The sequence below is a fragment of the Temnothorax curvispinosus genome, unplaced genomic scaffold (assembly GCF_003070985.1).
Source record: "Temnothorax curvispinosus isolate PA1 unplaced genomic scaffold, ASM307098v1 QBEX01013419.1, whole genome shotgun sequence".
Taxonomy (NCBI): Eukaryota; Metazoa; Arthropoda; class Insecta; order Hymenoptera; family Formicidae; genus Temnothorax; species Temnothorax curvispinosus.
In genome coordinates this window covers 132613-155401 of record NW_020223199.1, presented here as the reverse complement: position 1 = coordinate 155401, position 22789 = coordinate 132613, and the positions used below count along the sequence as shown (strand labels likewise).

The 22789-nt window shown below is 35.3% G+C and overlaps 1 protein-coding gene across 1 annotated transcript; it reads right to left on the bottom strand.

The window, feature by feature from the left end:
• Positions 1 to 73: 73 nt before the first annotated feature.
• On the bottom strand, positions 74 to 22592 carry LOC112463534 (F-actin-monooxygenase Mical). The gene is made up of 26 exons (XM_025029970.1): positions 22061 to 22592; positions 21198 to 21979; positions 18155 to 18488; positions 17742 to 18066; positions 17237 to 17595; positions 16895 to 17152; positions 16413 to 16615; positions 16037 to 16170; positions 15636 to 15883; positions 15143 to 15265; positions 14773 to 14970; positions 13585 to 13824; positions 12653 to 12794; positions 12427 to 12548; positions 12154 to 12378; positions 11383 to 11542; positions 11143 to 11306; positions 10785 to 10987; positions 10357 to 10538; positions 9965 to 10089; positions 4736 to 5342; positions 1678 to 4538; positions 1403 to 1547; positions 966 to 1113; positions 692 to 801; positions 74 to 273 (listed from the first exon to the last, which is right to left on the bottom strand). Exons 3-26 carry the CDS (start codon positions 18434 to 18436, stop codon positions 74 to 76), a joined length of 7764 nt encoding a protein of 2587 aa, XP_024885738.1. The 5' UTR covers positions 18437 to 18488; positions 21198 to 21979; positions 22061 to 22592.
• Positions 22593 to 22789: the final 197 nt, after the last annotated feature.

Sequence of the window (22789 nt, the reverse complement as noted above, 5' to 3'; positions counted from 1 at the left end):
TTTGCTAATATTATATTGGCAGTTTTATCATTTTGATGTTCGATAAATTCTAATTATCATAAAATATTATAAATTAATAAGTTAGAAAATTGAAAATACCATCGTCAGCCAAGCGTTCACGCAATTCTTGTTGCAATCGTTCATGACGATCTTCCAACTGAACCTCTTGTGCACGCACTAGTAGTTCCTTTTCATATCTACGCAGTTCCGTACGTTCCTTCATAAGATCAAACCATTCTCTAAGCAAATCAGCTTCTTCACGATTGGAGGAATCTAAATAAAATTATTTCATATCTCAGATTAAAATTTTCCCAATCATGTATACTGTATACATATGTAAAGTATTCATTTAACAACAATTAACATATGTCCGTTATTCTTCACTTGGTTTTTTAATTAAAGACAATTGAAGATTGAATATCTATATGAATATATCAAATAGAATGTGTAAAGATTAAAAATTATAATAATCGGATATAAGCAGAATATTATAATTCAAGCTGTAATAACGAAGACCACCATGACCTAGATTTTGATGCGTACTTTAATTCTAGACAAGAATTTTGCATTTCTATAAAGCCAATTAAAAGATTAGTGCTAAGAAAAAAACTGAAAAAAACCGGCTAGGATCACGGCTTTAGGATCACCTTAAAGAAAGAAATCAATGTATATGTAAAGAATATTTTATTACCTCCTTCACCACGTAGCGCTTTCTCGACACTTACGCCCCGGCTTTCCAATTCCTTTTGTTTTACTTCAGTTTCCTCTAATTTTCTTTGTATTTCTTGAGCCATCCGCAATCTTTAAAATATATTCAATTTAGCAGCATTTCAAATTAAAGCTGCGTTTCTAAATATATATATTACTCACTTTTATACATTTTTTTCTAATATTTTTCTCTAATGCCTACTTGCTAACATGTCGTTCTCTCTATTCAAATATAATGTAAGTATATTATGTCTCACCTCTTTAACTGTGCTTGTCTGGCTACTTTTTTAGCAGTCTTCAATTTACGCGAAACACTATTGCACGATTCTTCATTTGCCGTAACTTTCTGCATACACGATCCTGATAAAGCAGCTGTTTTGGTATCGTCATCTGATAAACTGTCATCTGAAACATAAAAATATGAAATTATCAAAATACAATATTACTTTATATTCGTAACTATTAGATTTTTAAATAGCGTATAAAACGCATCACTCATCGAAAAATAAGAGAAATTTTATTTTACGTATAAATAAAGTATAATAAAATCAAATAAATCATATGTTATTACAATCATTAGTTATTACAAGAAGTATAATGTGCGCACATGATACAGATGTATACTTTGTAATTTAAATAATGTAATAAGATATTCGTAAAATCAGCAATAAGGATACATTTGTACAAGTCATACCTGATACTTGAGTGGCATACGCAGAATAGTTAAGCGGTGGCGGCGGTACAGGCGGGGGATTTTCCCTTAGAAAATTTCCTACGAGCATATCCTCGCATACACTTTTAGGTCTTGTGTCGCATTTTGATGAAACAGTTTTATCAATCTGCATTTAACATAGAAACGATATGCAATTTAAAACGATACACAATTTTCTTTCAGAATACTTCGTACGATAACAATATAAACAATATAATAACAACAACAACAACAACAACTGTGACAATAATACTTACTTTTCCTTTTGATTTCGAAGTCAGTCGGAACATTGATAACTTGTCCTTCTGATTTGGCGATGGACTTGTTTCTTTCTTGAAGAAGAAGTCTGACACCGCCTGTATAATACTCTTTCGTCTCTCCGAGTCTTTTTGTTTCTTCTTATCCCGTTTTGTTGCCATACTATTGTTATCCGAAAGTGACAGACCTGCGGTATTCAGCAACTCATCCATCGATTTCGCGCCAGCCGCTGGTAGCTTCTGGAAATTGATCTTCTTTGCGATGTTCTTCATATTATCGGTGCTTTTGCTGATTTGTAATTTTGGCTCCGAATTATCTATCGTGCTAAAGTTGTACGATTTAACTCTTTCAGTCTTCGGCGTATCGTCCTTTTTCGTATCGTCCATCGAGAGTTGTCTCCGAGTCACCTTCATTCTCAATTCTTTGATTCTGTCTTCAGGACTTAAGCCTAAGTCTTCGTCGCTCTTCATTCTAGCCCGTTCTCGTGCATCTTGTCTAGCCTTTTCGGCGGTCCTTCTAGCTTCCTCGCTCTTCAATCTTGGTGGTGCAAGTGGCGTTTTAAAAGAATTCTCTAGACTAGCAGTAATCGACTCTTCGTCTGCCTTCTTTGGGATTTTTTCTTTGGCTTCTTCTTGATCGGTTTGCTCACGAGGACACGAAAACATCGAAAGATTCAACGACTTGTTCGCCTCCCCGAAGATTGTGTGAGTCGGACTGCTCACTGGTGATATTATAGAAGTAGGCACAAACTTATTACCGACGGAAGAAGAATTTGATAATGACGGTTTTATCGGTGACACCGCTGTGGTAAAAGATGAGGCTCTGGCAGCTCTTCGGGCCTTTTTCTCGGCTGACTTCTGTTTGTGAGCCTCAAGTTTATCCATTAGAAGATCCTGAATAAGGTTCTTTTGTTTCGACCGTTCTCTTGTAATCTCTTCAAGTTTTCTTGAGGTTGCCGGTGAATTGACACCATTACTGTCTACCGTTACGTTCATCGTTTCCTGGCACTTAATCTCTTCAGCGATCATTTCTGCGGTACGGATCTGCGCCAAGCTTTTTGAGTTTTTTCGCCTTGATTTTCTTACGTCAATAGAATCCTTGGCGTTGCTAAACTCTGCGATCCTAGATTGCAATCTCTTTACGTATTCCAGATAGTCCGGATTGCTGGAGTCCGCTTTGGCTGGCTCCTCGCGCTTCTCCGTCGTTTCTACAGGAATTATAGACACCTGAGGATTGATCGGACTCGCAAGTACTGTGACGACTTCGCTGGTGGTCGTATCTTCCGCTGGCTCTACAAGTAACAAGCTATCTTCCTCCATCGATTGAAGTAATTCTTTGTTAAAAGCTTCTGCCAATTGTTCCCGCTTCGCGTTCTCCTTAAATTCCCCCTCATTCAGATCTTTCACCGGAATATCCGATTTCATTGACGATTTACTCACATTAGGCTCGTTTAATTTGCCCATTACATCCTCCATGGTAACTGGATCAATTTCGATCACATTGGCGTCCTTGAAGCCTTCTTCCTCTTCTTCTTCACCGTACGAATCGTTTTCCAGATCGAGCCTCGCTATTGGCGCATCAGCGACTCGTAGATCGCACATGTTAGTTGAAGTAGGAATGTTGGAAAGAGTCGTCTTGATATTAACAAATTCGATGTAACCTCGATTTTTCAGCATCGCGATATTGGAAGCATCTTGAAGGCTGTCATCCAGCAGCGACTCATTGTCTGTATCCATGTAATTAATATCTTCGCCATTGACTAAGAGTTTTGACGTGTTATTGTTCGGGTACTCGTGATCGATTAACCGATCGATCTTGGAATAGTCGAGTTCCGTATCCTCTTCTTTAGCAATTTTGGCGGGTGTACAGGATAACTTTGCATTATTCCTTCGTACAGTGATGAAATTAGGATTAATATCGAGTTCTACGTCACGAAGGTCGTCAGAAACCAAAGCCTCTCCATCGCGGGCCCATTCGGAAAACTCTGTCTCAGTGAATGCTGCGGTAGTAACATCGTTCTCCTCGGAATCATCTTGTTTGTTAGACATTGCCGAAGCTTCGGAAGTAGGGCTGCTGCAGTTGCTCTTTCTATTGTCATCCCGCAAATCTAATCGTTCCATATTATTATTCACCATTTCAACAGTATTGTCAATTGGATCGAGTAATCGGCGGTCCCGCAGAAAGGAGACTTCGATAGAATCCGGCTCGAAAGTCTGGCCATCATCAGGATCGTAAAGCTTCGTGTATCGATCAGTTCCCTCATCCAGTAAAAGATCACCATCGGTGCTATGAATCCGTAATCTGGGCGGCGAAAGATTTACGGCAAGTTGCTTCTCAACTGCTTTGTTAGAGTCGGAAGAGGATAATGAATCGCTGTCCATCTCAGAATCACCCGAACTGGCATCCTTGTCTTCGTTCTTCCTGCTCCAGTCTACTTGCGGCACGACAATGGATGTCTCGTGGAGAGGACTACGCGGTCTAAAACCGTTACCTTCCTCCGCATTGTTCGAGAGAACTTTCTCTGTATTTTGCGAGCTTTTTACATCCTCTACAGTAAAGGCAGTAGAGGCCTTCTTCGTCAAGTTATTAGTTTCCTGTAGAAATACTTGTTCGTCGATTAACTTCCCGTCTTTCACTGAAGACTCATTGCAGATGTTGGGTGCTGTCTTCGACTTCAAAATACTGGATTCTTTCACTAAATCAGGTAATTGCTGTGCTTTAGATGTTTCTATCAAGGTGGTCGGCTTCGCGACATCGTTTAACGAATTTCGGCAGTGATCGGTTGATAACTGTCGCGAAAATAAAACTGTAGGCGACAGTGGAGAAAGCGGTGCATTGTTGGTTCGCAGTTTACTAGTACCTTAAAAAAAATACAATAATACATATATTACTTTACGAGAATAAAATATCATTTAAAAAATTTATTTCTCGGGTCTTTCTCAGTAATTAACATATCAGAAATATTGTTTTATGTCATTGGAAAGTTCCGAGTATTAAGATGTCATAACATAATATAGAAATTAACATTAAAAATATAAAAGCATAAAAATAAAATACCTTGAAGAAATGCTTGCATGGTAGGACTAGGCTCCGGTGCTGGGTTTAATAACTTTTGATGCTGAGAGATTGCATCAGTAAAGTTTCTCAATTTCGTGTCCACATTAGACGCCGAACCTGATTTTATGACGGAACCACCCAACGCTGATCCGCCTAACAAATAACGTTTTTTTAATTCTAAGGAGAGTCTCGAAGCGATTCCGCCGGTGGAGTGAGTGCGATTCAGAAGATAATCTCCCTTTCGTGGATTCAACAATGGTGTACAGTTATTTGTGTCGACAGAAGCCGGCACGTTGCAATTTACTTCTTTGTTCGATTCAAGATTCTTAGTACGGTCTCCCAAAAACTGCTCGCTAATATCTTGCTGTCTTTTGTCTTGCGTCAGGTTGCCATTGATCGAAGAGATCATCTTACTCTTCACCTGCACTTTCTTCGGCTCAACATAAGCGCCTCTCGTTTTCCGCACGTAGGAATCGTTGATGGTAATCTCGGGAATCTCGTGCTGTGTCGGAGTCGCTTCATCGTGCTCAAATTCGGAGTCGGTCGAAATTTCGGTCGCGGAATTTTCCACGCTCTCCTCAGTCGACGCTTCTTCCGACGAGACAACCTACGGAACAAAGTGTGCTAAATGAATAAAAATTATAACAAATATATAGTCAAAATAATAAGTGAGTTTAGTAAATTAGTAAGGATTAAATAAAGAGTAGATAAAGACACTCTGATGCTAACACTCTGATTATTATGTGTTTCTCTGATTGGATATGTGTTATATCTGTAAATGGTGTCTACTTATAAATCAATATTTTATCACGGTTAATATGTCGAATCATAGAGTATAAATTTGAATTTTATAACTAAAACAAAAACGTGGTGAGACACTTAATAAAGTACTGGCTGGTGGTAATCTCTGAATGAATTAGTCAACATTGGTGAGTAACCGCTACTTTTAGCATGAGTACTAAATCAAACACAAACGATTAATGATTTAAGTCACTGTTAATGATAAATTAGTTCAATAGCACTCCACTCATACACAACAAGATGATTTACCTTTTCCTTAATCCTCCTTAATTGGTGGATTAAATACTAGGCCCATCAAAATTGAAAAGTCAATCACCATCAGCCAAGATTTTTACTTATACACTCTTTCTATTTACTTTATTAATACATCTCACACAATTTTCCCTAATTTATAAAATTGCACAACTACAATATTTATTAAAGATATATAAAGATCTCTAAGATTATATATAAACTATAGAATCATAAAATAGAATTGTAAATTTGTGTACATATATGTATACTTGACGTGAGACACTACTGTGTCTCTTGATAAAATTGTAAATTCGTGTATGTGTGTGTATATGTGTATATGTTTATAAATACGAAAAATTATATACTTTATCGATTCAGAAATCTCTATAGAGAAATGTTCTTGTAAAAATCGCAAATATGAGAGTTATATTCCTACCTCAATTGATATATGAATTGATTTGATGTACAAACAAAATGTATATAACCCACCAACGTTTGATAGATTTGTAGTAAATATACAGAATACATAATAATATCGGATCATGCTTGAAGAATAGATTTGTTGACCAATCTAAAATAGCTTTTTAACTAAAAGTTCAAGTTACATGTCATATTTTTTGCAATTTTTCGCACTTCTTACAAGTATTAATATTAAACATCTTGATAAAACTATGCTTTGAGTTATATATACATATATATAAAAGCTTTCATAAATTTTTAATATTAAAAAACAATAGATAATTGTGTTATTAAATTAGAATTAAATAATTATAATAAAACGTTAAAACGGATATAATTGAAGCTAAAGCATTTCTTGTAAAACGTTATATCACAAAATATTTCAACTGTATATATAGCATTGATATTATTATATTAACATCATGAAATTATGCATTTGTCTTTCTTTGACTGACTATTGCTAGAAATAATTTTTATAGATTCCTCAGGTTTATTAAACAAATCCAAATTTGTATGATGATGAGCTTCTTGAGTCGACGATATACTTTTGTTTTGACTTTGTAGTCTTGACGTACCAGCAACATCTCGATTTTCTGCTATTGCAATGTCTTTAACATCTTTTATTATTTCCTTATTTACATTTGAAAGATTCATGATATCTCGATTTCGTAATTTTGCGACATTTCGTCTTGATGGCCTTTGAATATCCATTGAATTAGTGTCATTATTTGGAATATCCTGAATTTTCGGGGCATTGTTGAATTCACGACCCGTTAGTTTTGCAATGTCCTTATCATCTTGACTTTTAACTTTTGAAAGCTTTTCCCCATATTGATTTTGAATATTAAAAACATCGCTATTCTGACCATGTAATTTTGAAATATTCTCGATAGTTTGACTTTGTAGTTTTGGCATATCTTCAACAGCCTGATTTCGACGTAGATCTTTGAAACTTCTCTTTGCTGATTTTTTTCTCGCTGGAATTTCAGGTGGAAAGAGTTCGGTGTTAGAAATTGTCGAATTAAGAATCGCTGTTGGAGTTTTTTGAAAGAAATTAATATTATAAGACAAAATTTTTCGCTCGGGCCTTTTAGGAACTTCTTCAACACAATTTTGTACTGAATTGTTGTGTGTAATCGTATCTTTAATGTCCGTAGATGTATCTATTATCTTCTTAATAATTGTTGTTTTTATTGCTGACACATCTTTACATATCACGTTTTTTAATTCCGACAATGATTTAGAAGTATTATTGCTCATACTTTTACAAAAAACTTGCGGTGTATCTTCATTTAAATTAGTATCACTTTTATGCAACCTATTACATGTAATGACTTTATCTGTATTATTATTTAATGATAAAGGAGTAGTTAACTTTGCATTAAGATGTGTATTGAGATTATGTCCAAATAAATTTTCATTTGATTTATTGTCTTTATCTAGGTCATCACTCGGAATATTTATTTTATCGGTTTGTTTTTCATCACTATTATTATTCAGTATGATTCCATCTAAATCCATTGAAATCGCTTTCTTTTCTTCATACACTGCATTATTTAAAATATTGCTTTGTACGTCTGGTTTAATTATATTGTCTCCTTTAATTACATCATCGTCTATCTCATTGCTAGTTAATTTTACGTTAGCTTCCTTTCCTTTATTTATGCTACTTATGTCACTCTTCAGAACATTATCTGCTGGATTGATTTTTTCTTGTTCCTTTCCATCATTTGTGATATTAAAATAAATGCTGTTTTTTACATCTGTATGTAATGTTGATATTTCAGAAACCATAGCAGTATGTAACTCGAAATTGTTAATATTTAGGTCCATATCCGTATCTATATGTAAATATGAAATATCTCTTGCGTTGTCCTGTAATTTAGGAATATTATTGTTTGACATTACTGGATCGACATAATCACTGTCAATGCTTGATTGAGGATTTAGTTCAGCACAATCATTACATGTTAAATCTAAACTATTGCACGCTATTCCCTCTTCATCATTACATACTTCAAATCCTGACAAATAGCCCATGTCGTCAGCTTTCAAATATGCACTTTTATTCTGCTCTTCAATTTGATTAAATTGTTGATCAATCGCATCAATGTCTTTCTTGCTCAAATCACTTATTTCTTCAATATCAATTTCTAACTTTCGTTCATTTTGTTTAATAGCGAATATGTTGGAAGTTTTAGATTTTTTATTATTCGAAGAACTCTTATTAAAGTACTTGAGCATTTCCTCTGCATTTACTTTGTTCGACAACTTGGGCTCAATATGTAACTTCACCACTTCCATATTAGACGTGTCCTCAGCTCCTTCACTTTTTGTCGGTTGACTTTTCGGAATAATTTTTTTACTCTCCGTAAAATATTTACTCATTTCCAACCGGGCATATTCAGTCGACAGTGGTCGGAGACCATTTCCTATAGCTTTGTTCTTTTCTTTTCTTTGCTTCAAATCGCGCTTCAGCTTATCGAATGTGTTGTCACAATTACCAAAATTCGAAATACTATGTGATTCCAAGGGAACCAGCAATCTTGAAGTTTCCAAAGATAGTTCTTCAAATTGTATCTCTTGTGTCGGAGATGGCGATGTCACTGTTACTATTGGGTATATTGATTTTTGTAGTACGCTTGTAGTAAGCATCGGAGTTGTTAAATGTATGTCAACTTTCTTATCAGTAACATTGCTCACGTGAATAACGTTACTATCATTGATAAACTTAACATTTCTATTTTTGTTAATAAAATCGCTGTCTTCGCTTTGATTAGTAACACTAATATTTTCACACTTAAATATCTTTATTTCTTCAGGCAAGTTAGATTTCGAATATTCTATCAAGTCGTCCAAATGATCGCTAATGGTTGAATTGCCACTATGCAACATTTCTACCGATTGATAAATCTCTGACGATGAGGAAGATAAAGAACTTTTACTTCCATTTAAAGAAGAAGTGATCGCACCTGGCAAATCATCAGCATTAAGGGTAGTTTCGCTATCGGAAACCTTGGAATCCTTGCTTGTTTTAATGCAAGGTATAGTATCTGAAAGTGTAATTTTCGCAACCTCTTCTGAACCAACTTCCAAACAATTGTATTTCGCGGAATCTTCTTTTAAATGATTTGTAGATAAATCTAATGAATTCTTAATCAGAGTATTTGTGCTCAAATTATTAACATTAAAATTAATAGAATTTGATGTCAGATTTTTTATGTCAACATCGAGAATATCATTTTGCAAACAATCGTCGTCAATTTTGTTATCTGATCCGTCTAAATATGATCGAACATTTTCGTCCATAAAACTTTCGTACTCAGAATTGCAATCTTCTTTAGTCAAATGATTAAGAGCAATATCTGTTAGAAGAACCAAAGATTCATTTTGATCCAAAACATTATCGGCAATATTATTTGGCATTAAAAGAGGCATTGAATCGGTCGCGCAAATGACATTTTCAGAAACTTGTGAAATAACATTGAGAGATGCACCATTTTTATAAGCGGAAGTCATATTGTCTTGACCGTGTATGCTTCTAGCTAATTCATTAGAAGCTAATGCCGTCTCGTTGGAGAATTCTAGCAGTCCTTCGAGAGCATTTCTGTCGGATGATAACTCGCTATCATTTGTGTTTATGTTGGACATTGAGGACGATGTTACTTTAGATTCGAAAGAAATGAATGATTCTTGAACTATAGCGGGATCTATAGAATCTTGAGAATGCTTCACCTCTGTTTCCGAACCGGTATCGGTATCAGAGCTGCGCGGTGGCACCTTCAACCACACTTCCTGCTTCCGGAGCTCTCGTGCGCGTACGTCTTCTTCGTCTTCAGTCGCAGTGCCACTTTCATCGTCTAACAACAAAATCAAGATACATGTTACAGCACAGACAAGTAACATAAGTTGAAGAATTTATTAAAATTATCGCACGTTCTGTTTTTTTCCACCTATCTTTCTCTCTTTTTTTTATCTCTAATTAATAGATAGAATATTCTCGTGAAAAACACAACGCCACACAAAATAAAAAAAAAACAAAAAAAAGTTAATATTACATAGTTTTACGCAAAAGCTTTAATGCATATACGCTGCGTGCGTGCTCTTATATGCATGATAAATGATACCTTCACTAGTATATTCGTCGCTAGAATCTTCATATTCATTGCTGCCAGTATCAGATTGTCCGATTGTAGCATGCGGATGCGAATAACGCAATGTCCAATTCTTGGCTAACTCGAGAGTTCCTTCAGTCGTTAGTGGTTGATCTATAGCTTCCTCAAATACTTCATTATCCTCATCAGAATCACTAAAAAACAAACGATATGATAATTTGAACAATCTTATAATTAAAATATTAAATAATATGTACATATATATTTTCTGTATTATAAACAAATCATTGAAATATAAATATATTTCAGTAAAAATTTTAAATTTTAAACATTCATTCATATCAGTTATATAACTAAGGTAAAATTAATAAAATTTAAAATATTACGAAGCTATATGGTACAAAGAATATAGATAATTATGTGTATGTGTGCATATTTACCTCATATCCGAAATATCATCACTGGATCCCATTTCTGCGGTAGAAGCACCAAAATTTCTATCTGTCCATTCATCTTCATCCATTTGACTGTGAGCTTCCTCAGGATCTGATATTTCTGCCAGATTTTCAAATTCAATTCTTTCCGGAGTTTGACCACGATCGAGTAAATCGAGTCCGACAATGCCTTCTAAGGATGTCTTGGCCTGAAAGAATATATATTATACATTTTCGTATAAAAGTTCATCATTTTTTATTATTTTACTTAAAAATTCTACAAAAAGATATCATTTTAATAAGTTTTTTGTGTGTATCAGTGTTTTATACATATATTTCTACATCATTGTACAAGTTTCTATACCTTTTCTGGTGTTTTTAACGTAGCCACGGCATTAGATACATTTTCTTTATTCACCAAGCTGATCTTCTTTTTTTCTACTCTAGTTTTCATCGTTCCCGATAGTCCAAAGTGTTGCGTGCAGTAAAAACGTCCTCCGTTTTTCTCGCGATCAAATGTATGATTTCCTATAAAACATTAATAGCGATATTATAAAATATCAAGATGTTTATAAAATATTATAAAGAGAGAATTGAATATTACCTATTCTTAACGAGATGGAACAATATTCACATCGAAAGCAGCCGCGGTGAAAAAATTTGCCTTCCGCACTAAGTCTTTCCATAAGATAAACTCTTTTATTGCAAAAATGGCACATCTCTGAACCCCCTTGCACAGGTAGTACGACAGCAGGCTTAGTGTTCTACACAAAAATAATATGTACGATCCGATATAGTAATTATTAACACCATTTTCAATATAAAGAATTATCAAAAACTATTATGTTATATTTATATTTATAATTAGATGTGTTACTTTGCAACATTTTCACGACACACACACGCACGCACGCACACATTTTACAAAAGTTAGATTTAAAAAATTAAAAAGCCAACGTTATCCCATATATTACAATTCATGTATTTACATTCCCAATTTAGTACGTTGAGAAATCCATTTACACTGCAAACTAAAATTATAAACATAAAATTAAAATTTGTTAATGAGAGATTAAATACAATATTGCGTCATATTTTTTAGAATATTTTGAGATACGTGTGTTATACCAAGATTAAACACAATTCTGATTACTGAAAACAACTGAAAATGCCCTGTAAAATTGTTAGTAAAAATAAATTATGAATCTCTTCGAAAATGCAAGCCTATTACTGATTTATATCTTCTCTCCTGTAGTTGAGTAGAAATTCTCTTTATAAGATGATGGGAATACAAGACAATAGACACCGATATACCATAGACGCTTTTAATATTCGTAGACCATTTCCTTACAGAGATCGCAAAGCTCGTATTTACCGATTTCTGCAGCTTGGGTTCCACATCCTGATTTTTATTCGAAAATTGTTCAGCCATGGCTGAAACTTTATTGTACCCGAGCGCGCTACCTTCCCGGATCTTCTTGCCTATATTCTTCAGGGTATTGTCTATGTCAGCGTACTTACTGTAGGTATCTCTTTGATCGTTGCCTCGCTTCTCCATCTTGATCTGCCGAGCTAAAAACTGAATGAAACATATACACATCTGAAAAAGTGCGAGACCGTCAGCACTATTGAGCGTTTCTTTGCCAACCTGCTCGCGACTCCACTTCGGCACTTTCTCTACACGTTCGTGACGAACGCCGCGGCCCATTTTGTTCTCTTCAATCTTCTTTTCGATTTCTTTCACGTTCCAATCAGTTTTCTCGATTTTACCTATATACAAACCGATGTATTTTATAATATTATTCGATTTGCAACACATAATAAAGACAAAAAGCTTTTCTGGGATTAGATGTAAATAAAAAATGTGTACAAACCGATAGCACGTAAAAGATCTCTAGGTTTCTTCTCGGAAGATGTTGTCCCTTTCAGCTTATCTTCAAAATCTTTTATCCTTCCCGAAAACTCCTCGTCTACGCTACCTCTTCGGTGACCAATGCGTACTTTAGGTTGTCTGTCCTAGGAATAATTGGCAACTTAATAGAAATATCTTATAAGCAGGTGATATTAATAGAAAATTAGTACAAGTATTACAAACAATGCGAGCAAAAATTATGAACTTCTTACAAAGTAGTACATTTTGAATATAAATATACGGGGTTTCGTGGAACATACATATAATAGTAATGAGGCAGTATTCTGAAATTAAATAAATAATTGAGATTTCAAACTTCAACTTGATTTTTCACACTCAAATGCAATTAATACGATTTAGGTGAATTAAGTTAAAAAAATATAAACCCTCAATATTGTTATTCTTATCTTTTCTATTTAGTAGTATTTCTTTTTTCTTCTGTGACGCCAGTTTCATAAATGCAATAATAAACACGACGATGCATGCGCAAATAGAGTGTAGTTCCTCGTATAAAAATTAATTTAAAAAGTTCAAAAATCTTATTAATTAACTTATTAAACAAGCATGTTAATCAACAATAGTCAACAATGTTTGCAACTATCAAACAGGTTTAGTAACGATCAAGGTATTAAGACTTTTATTTCTTCATTGCAGTCATACTAAATTATAACGTAAAAAAATTAACCATGTAAATATTTTCCCTGCGTATGCCACGATTTAATATGAATGCAGTGAGGCGAAAATAGAAAATCTGGTAAAATAAAATTGATTATTTTGTCAAGTATTTTTAGAAACAATACGCTGTTATTTTGAACATCAAAAGACGCAGGCTTTTCGTCAGCAGATAGAAAAAAACCATAGTCAAACATTTGCACTCATCAGTCTCTAGCTTACTGGATAAAGTATTTTCTGCTCTAAGTCTTTTACTCTATCCTTGAAATCTGGTGCAGTTTGACGGTATAAAAAAATCGAGTAATCCTCAAAGGGCTCATCTTTCTCGCGTTTTGCATTGGCTTGCAGCATCTGCATACTTTTGTAGAACTGCTCGGTTGCCATCTTGCGCAAATATTGCCGCTTCTTCATGCGCTCGGTTCGATGCTTCTCGATCTCATCGAGTTTTTTCTGCCTTTCATCCTTTATTGCGAGTTTACGATTGTCATTAGTCGCGCGATCAATTAATTGCGAATGTTGATCTGTTTCTTGCGACGACCCAAGCAATGAGAAACACGTTTCTTTGCAGCAAAGCAAATTATTGTAAACCAAATTATGCGAGAAAGCATGAAGCAGCGATGGGATGATACATGCGAGCAGAGCTCTTTGGAACTGTAAATCTTGAATGTTCTCATTTCGAAATAGATGACTTCTTAAGCGATTTAAATTGCATTTTGCAAATAAAATGCAAATTAGGATAAAAATGTATAAAAATAAAAAGAAATTATAAAACTGTATTTAAGTATATGTAAAGAATAAAACGCAAAAGAAAATTGGCCTGTTCGATTTGTTAGGCTACTGCTAGCATAATTCTATATTCTATGCATAATTAACTACATTATTGCTGTATTATAATTTACGCTAAAAGACAATAAAAGATAGTATTTAATGTTTCTGGCACGATCTCTTAAAAATTTAAAGAAATCTTACTCGAGGTTTCATAAAGTAGCAATTATATTAACAACAAAAAGATTTGTGTAAAAAATTTGACAACATAACCGATAGTCTGAACTTATTTCCCTTTATGGTGGATTACGCGCGTTCAGTATGTGTCCGGTTCCTCCCGAAGTACGGTAAAGGTAAGTCCAACAAATACGATTAACAATGATACGAATATCCCGCGACACATAACAGCTTCGATCTTCTGCCATCGTGACTACATAAGATATATATAAGCATTTCAGTATTTCTAAAAGTCAATAATTACGCGTGGCTATGTTAGGTTTAATTAAATTCACTACAAAAAATTCAACTTTGATTTTCTATAAAATTTTTAACGTCTTATGCGAAATTGCCATTGCATTTGTCTGTATTTTAGACAAGCATTGGTCATTGTAAACTGTAAATAGGCAGACAATTCATTCTGCTTACCATCGTAGCGCCCACTTTCTCGGTACTTCGCCTCTTTCGAGAACGCCGGCCAACCGTATTATCCTTTTTGTCCACGTAAGAGTGCACATTTTCATTAGCATGCCGTGAGCGTGAGTGCCGTGCTTTCGTAGTCTTTTCCTCAGATGTCCATTGTTTCAGTTGCTTTGGATGCGCGGTGCATTCCTCCGCTTCTGGTTCCTGTTGCAATAAATGGCGCTGAAATTAATGATTATTTTCGCGCAAAGATATTCATATCCTCTGGGACTTTTTAGAGAAGTAATAATAATAATAATTAACTGATGCTAGTGTACTTTGAAGTAAAAGAGACTCTAAAGACTAGTAAACAAATCCTCTGTTTTTAGTTACTTACTAATTTCGGATGTTTGATGTATGGAATCTCGCCTCTAAAAACTTCATATATTTGCGTTAAGTAAGAAAACATGGCAAGTGTATCAGGAACATCGCATTGAACCATTTCTTCTCCTGTCATTATCTGTAAGCATAATTATTTTTCTCTTATTATATCTAAGTACAGATAGAATATATAGATTTACATATGTTGTATGCACTTTTTGTGATGACATAATATCTATTTGTTATTTAAAGTAAGAAGATATACTAACAGTTCACTGAATAAGCTAATATGTAATTCTTATATTTTTTCTCCACTTATTATTCTACCCAAAAATCATAGGACATATATAAATAATTTGATTGAACTGAATACATATCCACAACATATCATTAGGCAATAATAAATAATTCTAAAGATACAAAGTTTATACATTAAAAATAAATAAAAAATATATATATCCACGATTAGTGATGTCGGAGTGAAAAAATAAAAAACACAATATGCTTACCGGTGGTATGTTCAATTCCTTATCCAATGTATCAAAGGCGAGTTGATTGTTCTTTACTGCATCTTTCGCGTTTAAGCTATAAAAATCAATTAAATCTGGACGGTATCTATGAACAATTGCACAAATAGCTAAACCATCTTTAAAAGAGGCACCCATATCTTCGATGTGAACTTTATCGTACAATGCAACTTGCTTTTGTAGCCAGCGAAGCAACGTGTCTGGATGAACTTGAGTGTCAGCTCTCAGATCTACATAAAAATGTGTTTATTTTTATAAAAATAATCGTATTAAAGATCAAATAGTAATTTAAAAGTAAAAAAAAAACATCAGAATTACAGATTCCAATTATTTAAGAGCTCAAGATTTCAATAATCCATCTTTAATATTATTAATGAACTCACCGCGACGTTTTCGTTTCTTTGGAATATCAATTTCAGACTGTATCGCAGGTTGTTTGATGCTTTCAGGATCATCCGTGTCAAGAAGACTACGCACTTGTATCGGAGTTACAGAACGTACATTAAGATTCGGATACCTTGAAAAAAAAAAAAGATAAAAGTAAAAAATATTTAATTATTTCTAAATTATTTGGTGGGACAAAGCAAAAGAAATACTTGAAGACACTTGAGAGATAAAAATCTTTCTTTTAATCCAAATAAACAATCGGATAGTTATATTTTTGTAGACAAGATACGATTTTCACGCCTTTTAGATATTTGAGGCTAATTCTTAGCTAATTTATCCAATTCAATTTTATAATGATAATTGATATCTTACCTAGTGTGAGGATCCAAGGTATATGCGGCGTAATCTCTATTCAAGTTCTCTGGTGTCGTCTGTCCCAACAGTCTGTATATGGATTCACGCTCTGCAATTACTTCCAACGGTAACAACGAAGCACCCCAACCTTTGATTGCCCAGCCCGCATCCAGAGAGCTCAAGAATCCTCTTGCGCAACCAGAGCCGGTAGGCCAAAATGGCTACAATAAGTTTTAGTTTTTCATTGAAGATCAAATTAGAAACGTTAGAAACGCTAGAAATGCTAATCGAAATCTAATGGTAAAGAAATCAAAGAAACGCTGAAAGAACAATAAATAAAATCTATCCACTATTCTTTTATTATACACATGTAATTTTTGAAATTTCCTCTCTTAATAATCTATATGTTTAGAAAACTTAATCTGGATTTAAATACTGTAAATCCCTGTAAAGATTTTACGTAATTTCGAATGATAATGTGAAAAGTACGTGGTATTTACCTCCAAAAGGCTATCGCCTACGAGGATCATGAGCAGTCTATGACCGTGACGCTCCAATACGCGACTTGCATTTTCTGCCGCGTACATCGAAGTAAAGTCGAACATGGCTACGTCCGGTTGACCATAATGATTTACCGCAAATTCCATATCCATCATTTGATATTCCGTCGAAAATTCTGCCGCTTCTCGCGCGTATAACATCAACGCTTCACGATCCACATTTTCTTTTGCGAGTAGTTTTGCAGTGTCAGCATGATCCTAGAAATAAATAATAATTTTCACTTTATCATACTGAAAAATAATTAGATATATTTTATGGTTCGTAAAGTTTTGCATTATTACCCGCAGAATAACTCCCTTGTCGATTAAACTATGTTTCTTGGCAGTCATAACGAAATAATGCGTATCATCTTTATAATACACGATATTTTCCAAGTCGATACCCGTTTCTTGGTACAATTCTTTGAAGAACTTTTGATTAAAGATAAAGGCGACACCGCTGATCTCTTCTACACGAGCCTCTGCCTCGGTCCGTTTGTTTATAAAATTTGCCGTGATTGCGATGGCTAGTTTTCCTCGAAATTCCTTTCGTTTGAAACCTTCCAAGGTATTTCTCTTGCCATCAGCTCCAATTAGCACATCGAATTCGTATTGGGAGACAGGATGATCAGCTGGTGAAGTCTTCGCTCTCCAACCGATCTCTGATGAAAATATATTAAATAAAAAAAAAGACATTAGTAAGAAACAAATTCTGCAAAGAAGTAATTCATTAAAAATGAGTAGTTACAAAGTGTGAAAAAAAATAAAGAAATTTTAAAACATCTGCTCGTCAATTATTATTACTTACTGCCATCTTCCTGGTTATCCGGTGGTTGAATCAAAGAATCGAAGCTTACATTCTCGTGGAACTCGACACCAAGAATCAGAGCAACCTTTAGCAAAATACACTGCAGCTGTCGAATGCTGATGTGATCTATAGAACCGGCGCAAAACTTGCCGAAAAATTTCTTCGCTCCTAAGCCACGTAGATCCTGAATGACGAAAGGCCATAGATGTAAAACATTGTTCCGGGACATTCGGTCTCTTTTCTCCACCACAACGACTTTGGCTCCCAATAATTGCGCTTCTATAGCTGTGCGCAGACCACATGGGCCACCGCCGATAATCAAAACCTAAGAAATGTATCTTACTTGAAAAATTTCCTTCATTGATAGCATAGGAAATAACTCATGGCAGGTAAAAACTAATAAATAAACTTACCCTCGTGTTCGGGCATACTTTGCCACGATTATAACACTTGTGATTTGCTCGCTGATCGAATTTCTTCCATAGAGCTTGCGCCTTCCACGATCGCAGTTTTGTTTTCAACTTTGGATAAAACTGATTAATGGCGTTCGGTCGGATTTTCAGCAATTCGCACAGTTGTCTGTAGTAGCTAAGAATAGATTTCAACGTAGCGGCGTTGCAAAACTGGTCGAAAATCTCGCTGGCCAACGCCACCTCCGGTGAGTTGGCCGCTTGCTTCTTGCCGATCTGATCCATCGTCTTGATCGTTTGCTTTCAGTTTCGCAGTAGCTCATCAGTTCGTCATTATCTGCAAAACAAAAAGTGTTTTCACTTAATTTTTTTATTTTGACAGGGCTATTTGTTTCATTAAAAAATTCAATATAATATGATCAATAAAATTTCCATATTTTCAGAATTTTTCTAAAAATTCTAAAAGTTTCCGACATGTTAAAAACACAGAGCTCTAGGGTAATAATTAAATGTGAAAAGGATTAAACGTTTGTCTCTGTTTTCTAAAAGTGTTTGCCTCGTGTTATTATCTATGTGTATCGATACACATTACACACGTTATGAAAGATTGAGAGAAAGAGCTATATAAAAGAAGTGAAATAAATAAAAAGAGAAAAAGAAACGGCGAAATAAACACTATATTTACAGGGTGCTCTTAACGAAAAGCGTGTCAGCGCCAGCGTAAGCGAATCATCCATCTCATTATCGATTCCATCGAGATGCTATGACTCTCGCTGCTTATTCGCGGCACGTCTTTGCGAACAACTGTAATACCCCCCGCATCGAAGGTGCCGATAGCCTGCGATGTTCTTTTCCAGTTCGTTGAACTTACGGTCTGATAACTTTGTAGCCCGTCGCGTGCATTCGCTCAACATTTCGCCAAGGAAAAATTGGAAAACTTTCCCATAGATTTCCGGAGGAAGTAAGCTTATAAATAGCTCCTAATTGTGAACTGTTTGTTCTTTCATTCCAGTGTGCGATGAGCGATGACGATAAGAGAGGGAACAATCTAAAAATGTACTCGAAAAACTATATGTTCTCGAGTACAGTTTGGAATTTGTTTCTATTTGCTAAATATATACATATAGTTGCATTAATGACATTGTTCAATAAAAAAATTTTTTTTCGAGCGAACAAGAACGAAACTAGTCGTTTCCGGTAGTTTGTTGGGCGCTGAATAGGGGGTCCCGTTAGCATTCTCCCCAAATTTCATCACGTTACAATTTTGAGAAATTTACAGTTAAAAGTTGCAAAAAACTTGTCTTGGAATCTGAGAGAGGTCAAAGCTCACGCTGGGAGTGGGCCGGGGAAAGGGGGCGGGTTGTACCGAAAGGAAGATTTACTTGAAAAAATATTTTTGAGAAAATGTTTTTTCATAGAAATTAAAAAAAAAATGTATCAAATATTATGGTATCTTGTGTGTATGGAAGCGTTTCATTAATTTATTATTTTCATTTCTTAAGAGAAAAGAACGACTAACACAGTTAATTAACGATTGACAATGAAAATATCTTGTCGTATATTATTATCATACATGACAAAGCGTTTTTATTACCAATGGTTTATATCTTGAGAATGAATCAACCAACTCGGCTATAGTATTAAATATGTTCATTGTGCGTCACTATACCCTCAATATACCACTGTATATTACATTAAAACGTACTGTAGGATAGCCCGGCGTGTTTGTTTGAAGCTCTCGACGCTTTATATTATTTCAAATTCTCAGTGCTATATCTCTGGTTATCAGATTATTCTGGGAGAAAAATATTTGTTAGAAGATACAAGTAAACGTGAGGAAAAAAGATCAAACTTTGTTCTACGTATTAATAATAAGAAAAATATAAAGAAAGCAAATTATAACAAAAAAAAAATAGAATAAATAAAAAAACATGCCAAAATTTATAGTTTCGATTATAATTTAATGCATTCAACTGTCAGTGTTATATCAATACCGTGGAAAAATTGATTTAATCTAACAAAATATGTCGAATGGTTTATATTGCAATAAAATGTGAAATATTTCCTAAAATAATCACTTTTCAATGATCCTTGATTGTAATATTGTTATAGAATAATAAGATAAATTAGTCGATGATTCAATTTTTCCACAGTACAATATATACATACATATATATATATATACGTACACGATTGCGCTCTTTTAATAGAATATATTTTTATATGTGTACCTATCACAACCAAGTCTCAATATATAGTAGGTAAAGTAATGAATATTTCAGGCAATATATCATATTTTATTTTTATAAGCAGAATAACTAAAAAAGGTATATCGATCAGGAAAATCATATGATTCCATTTAAAAAGATAGGAGTGACTCATATCTGGCAAGCGACTCCATCTAGAATTCTAGAACAAAGTTACACTATGATACTAACAATACGATGTCCCCCTCCAAACAAAATACTTTTGATTCGATACACTATTTTGGACAATACTATTACTTTCAAAAATAATCTTGTAAAAAGAATAAAATGTGTGGAACACTATACAATATAACTCTGGTTTGCGAAAAGCTTTCTATTTTAGATTATAATTCGAAAATTATCACTGCCTCGATACATTTTCGTAAAAAATCAATTCTGATGAATTATTATTAATATTATTATCATGATTATTAAACAAACATTCAGGCATGTTTTGAAATATATATAATTTGTAATATACACACACACATACACACAGACAGGGTATGTATGTACATATATATATATATATATATACGTACGCGCTGCTGGCATGGTACACGATATACCGAATTCTCAACGACGACACGTAATAGGTATATCCGAATTTGACGTGTGTATAAATAAAGCCTACTCGTGTGGCCATATACAAGACACTCAAATATCAATGCGTACACCGTACAAGAGTGAATCTGCATCTATATATAATATAATGCATCTACACACCCACGTCACGTCACGTCACGTCACGTCATGTGTGTAGAGAGTGGTAGAGAGATGTGTGTGCTACGCGTACGTACTTGCATATATGAAGGGCTGCGTCACGCTGCGTATGTACATACAATCGTGTGACGATCTGACGTCTGACGATACGTCGAGGCACGTCGTGCGTCGAGCCGTCGAGACTGCGCTCTCGTAGCGCTCAGCGCTCAGCGCTCCCCGTACTCCGGTACTCCGTACTCCGTAGCGCGCTTTCGTAAGATCTCTTTTCCTTTTTATGGCTCGCCCTCACACTTCACATCGCACAAAAACACACACGACGAGGGAGGAAGGTGAAGGGTGGACGATAGAAGAGATGGGGATGGGGAGGCTTCTCTCTCGAGCTTCGGGCGTGACGCTCACGCGCCACGGAAACGTCGGCGGAGTTCCATCGTTCACACGACACCCAATCGGCCCAGTCGCCAGTCGACCTATTTCGACTGGATCGCGATGCGACTCACCAGCACCACGGCGACGCGGCGGATCCACCGTTGACCATTCCCTGCCTGCATTCGATCAATCCGGTTCAACCGCACACAACTGCACAGTGCACAGCAGTCAGCACGTACTGCACGATGCACATTGATGGTCGACGGTCGACGGTCGACGGTAGACTCTCGTCTCGTGGCACGTCCGCGTCCGCGGTCCGCGCCGTTTGCGTCCGCTCTCCGCTCTCCGCTCCGCGGTATGTATTGTATGTATGTACATCGAGCAGTGGCGACATCCACGATCACGCGCTAAACGCTAAACGCCACCGAGGCGATAACCGGGCGAGCCGGTGCTAAACCCGCTAACCTGACGAATCTAAGGAACCTGGAGGAACCTGAGGGATATTCTATAAATCTATAATGTTATATACTATATAGTATATAGTACATAAATATATGCTATAGCATTCACATACCGCACATACATGGCATCAGCATTCTGCATACATTGTCATGTGGTGTCATGAGATGAGGCGATGTGCGATGTGTGATGTGCGGTCTGTACATACACTACATAGTCATTTCTCGGTGAATAAGAACTTGTTTTTCTTCCATGCTGCCTGTCTCTCGAAGAAACAAATATTCATTAATTACGGTTTCTTATTTACATTTTACATATGCACACATACATACGTGTATGAGCAGTGAGCACATGTGTGCAAAAGTAAATCTCTTTTACAGCAAAAAACAACTACCAATGCAATATCTAAACACTGCTTTAACTTTACACGTATCATCCATCATCCATTCAAACAGAGATATATCACTACGTGATTGTTTAATATAAATTCTCTCTCGTTTACAAGTCACAACCTAGTTTATTTTCTTTCACCTCTACTCCCTTCGAAAATAGAGATACTTATTTGCTTTGATCGCCTTGGGACAGTTGGAACAAATGACAGCATAGGTATATGTCATATCGAACTGGAAACTGGAAACCTAAAACCTGTGATCTGTAATCAAGTACGCAGTAAATCAGTAATCACAAATATATTTGAATTATTTTTATGACGTTGATCAAGTAGCAACAAGTCTGTTCGCGTTGCTTACACTTTTTGCACTTTAGAATCTTGGAAAGTGCAAAAACTTTTTATAGCGTATTCGATTTGCTAACTCGACCCGACTCCGAGTCGAAAAAGTACGAT

Coding starts and splice junctions, on each gene's coding strand:
- LOC112463534 (XM_025029970.1), bottom strand. CDS start 18,436: ATGGATCAGATCGGCAAGAAGCAAGCGGCCAACTCACCGGAGGTGGCG. Junction 15,884..16,036: donor AAAGAAACGAAAACGTCGCG/GTGAGTTCATTA, acceptor ATTTTTATGTAG/ATCTGAGAGCTGACACTCAA. Junction 12,379..12,426: donor CGAAGTGGAGTCGCGAGCAG/GTTGGCAAAGAA, acceptor GCACTTTTTCAG/ATGTGTATATGTTTCATTCA.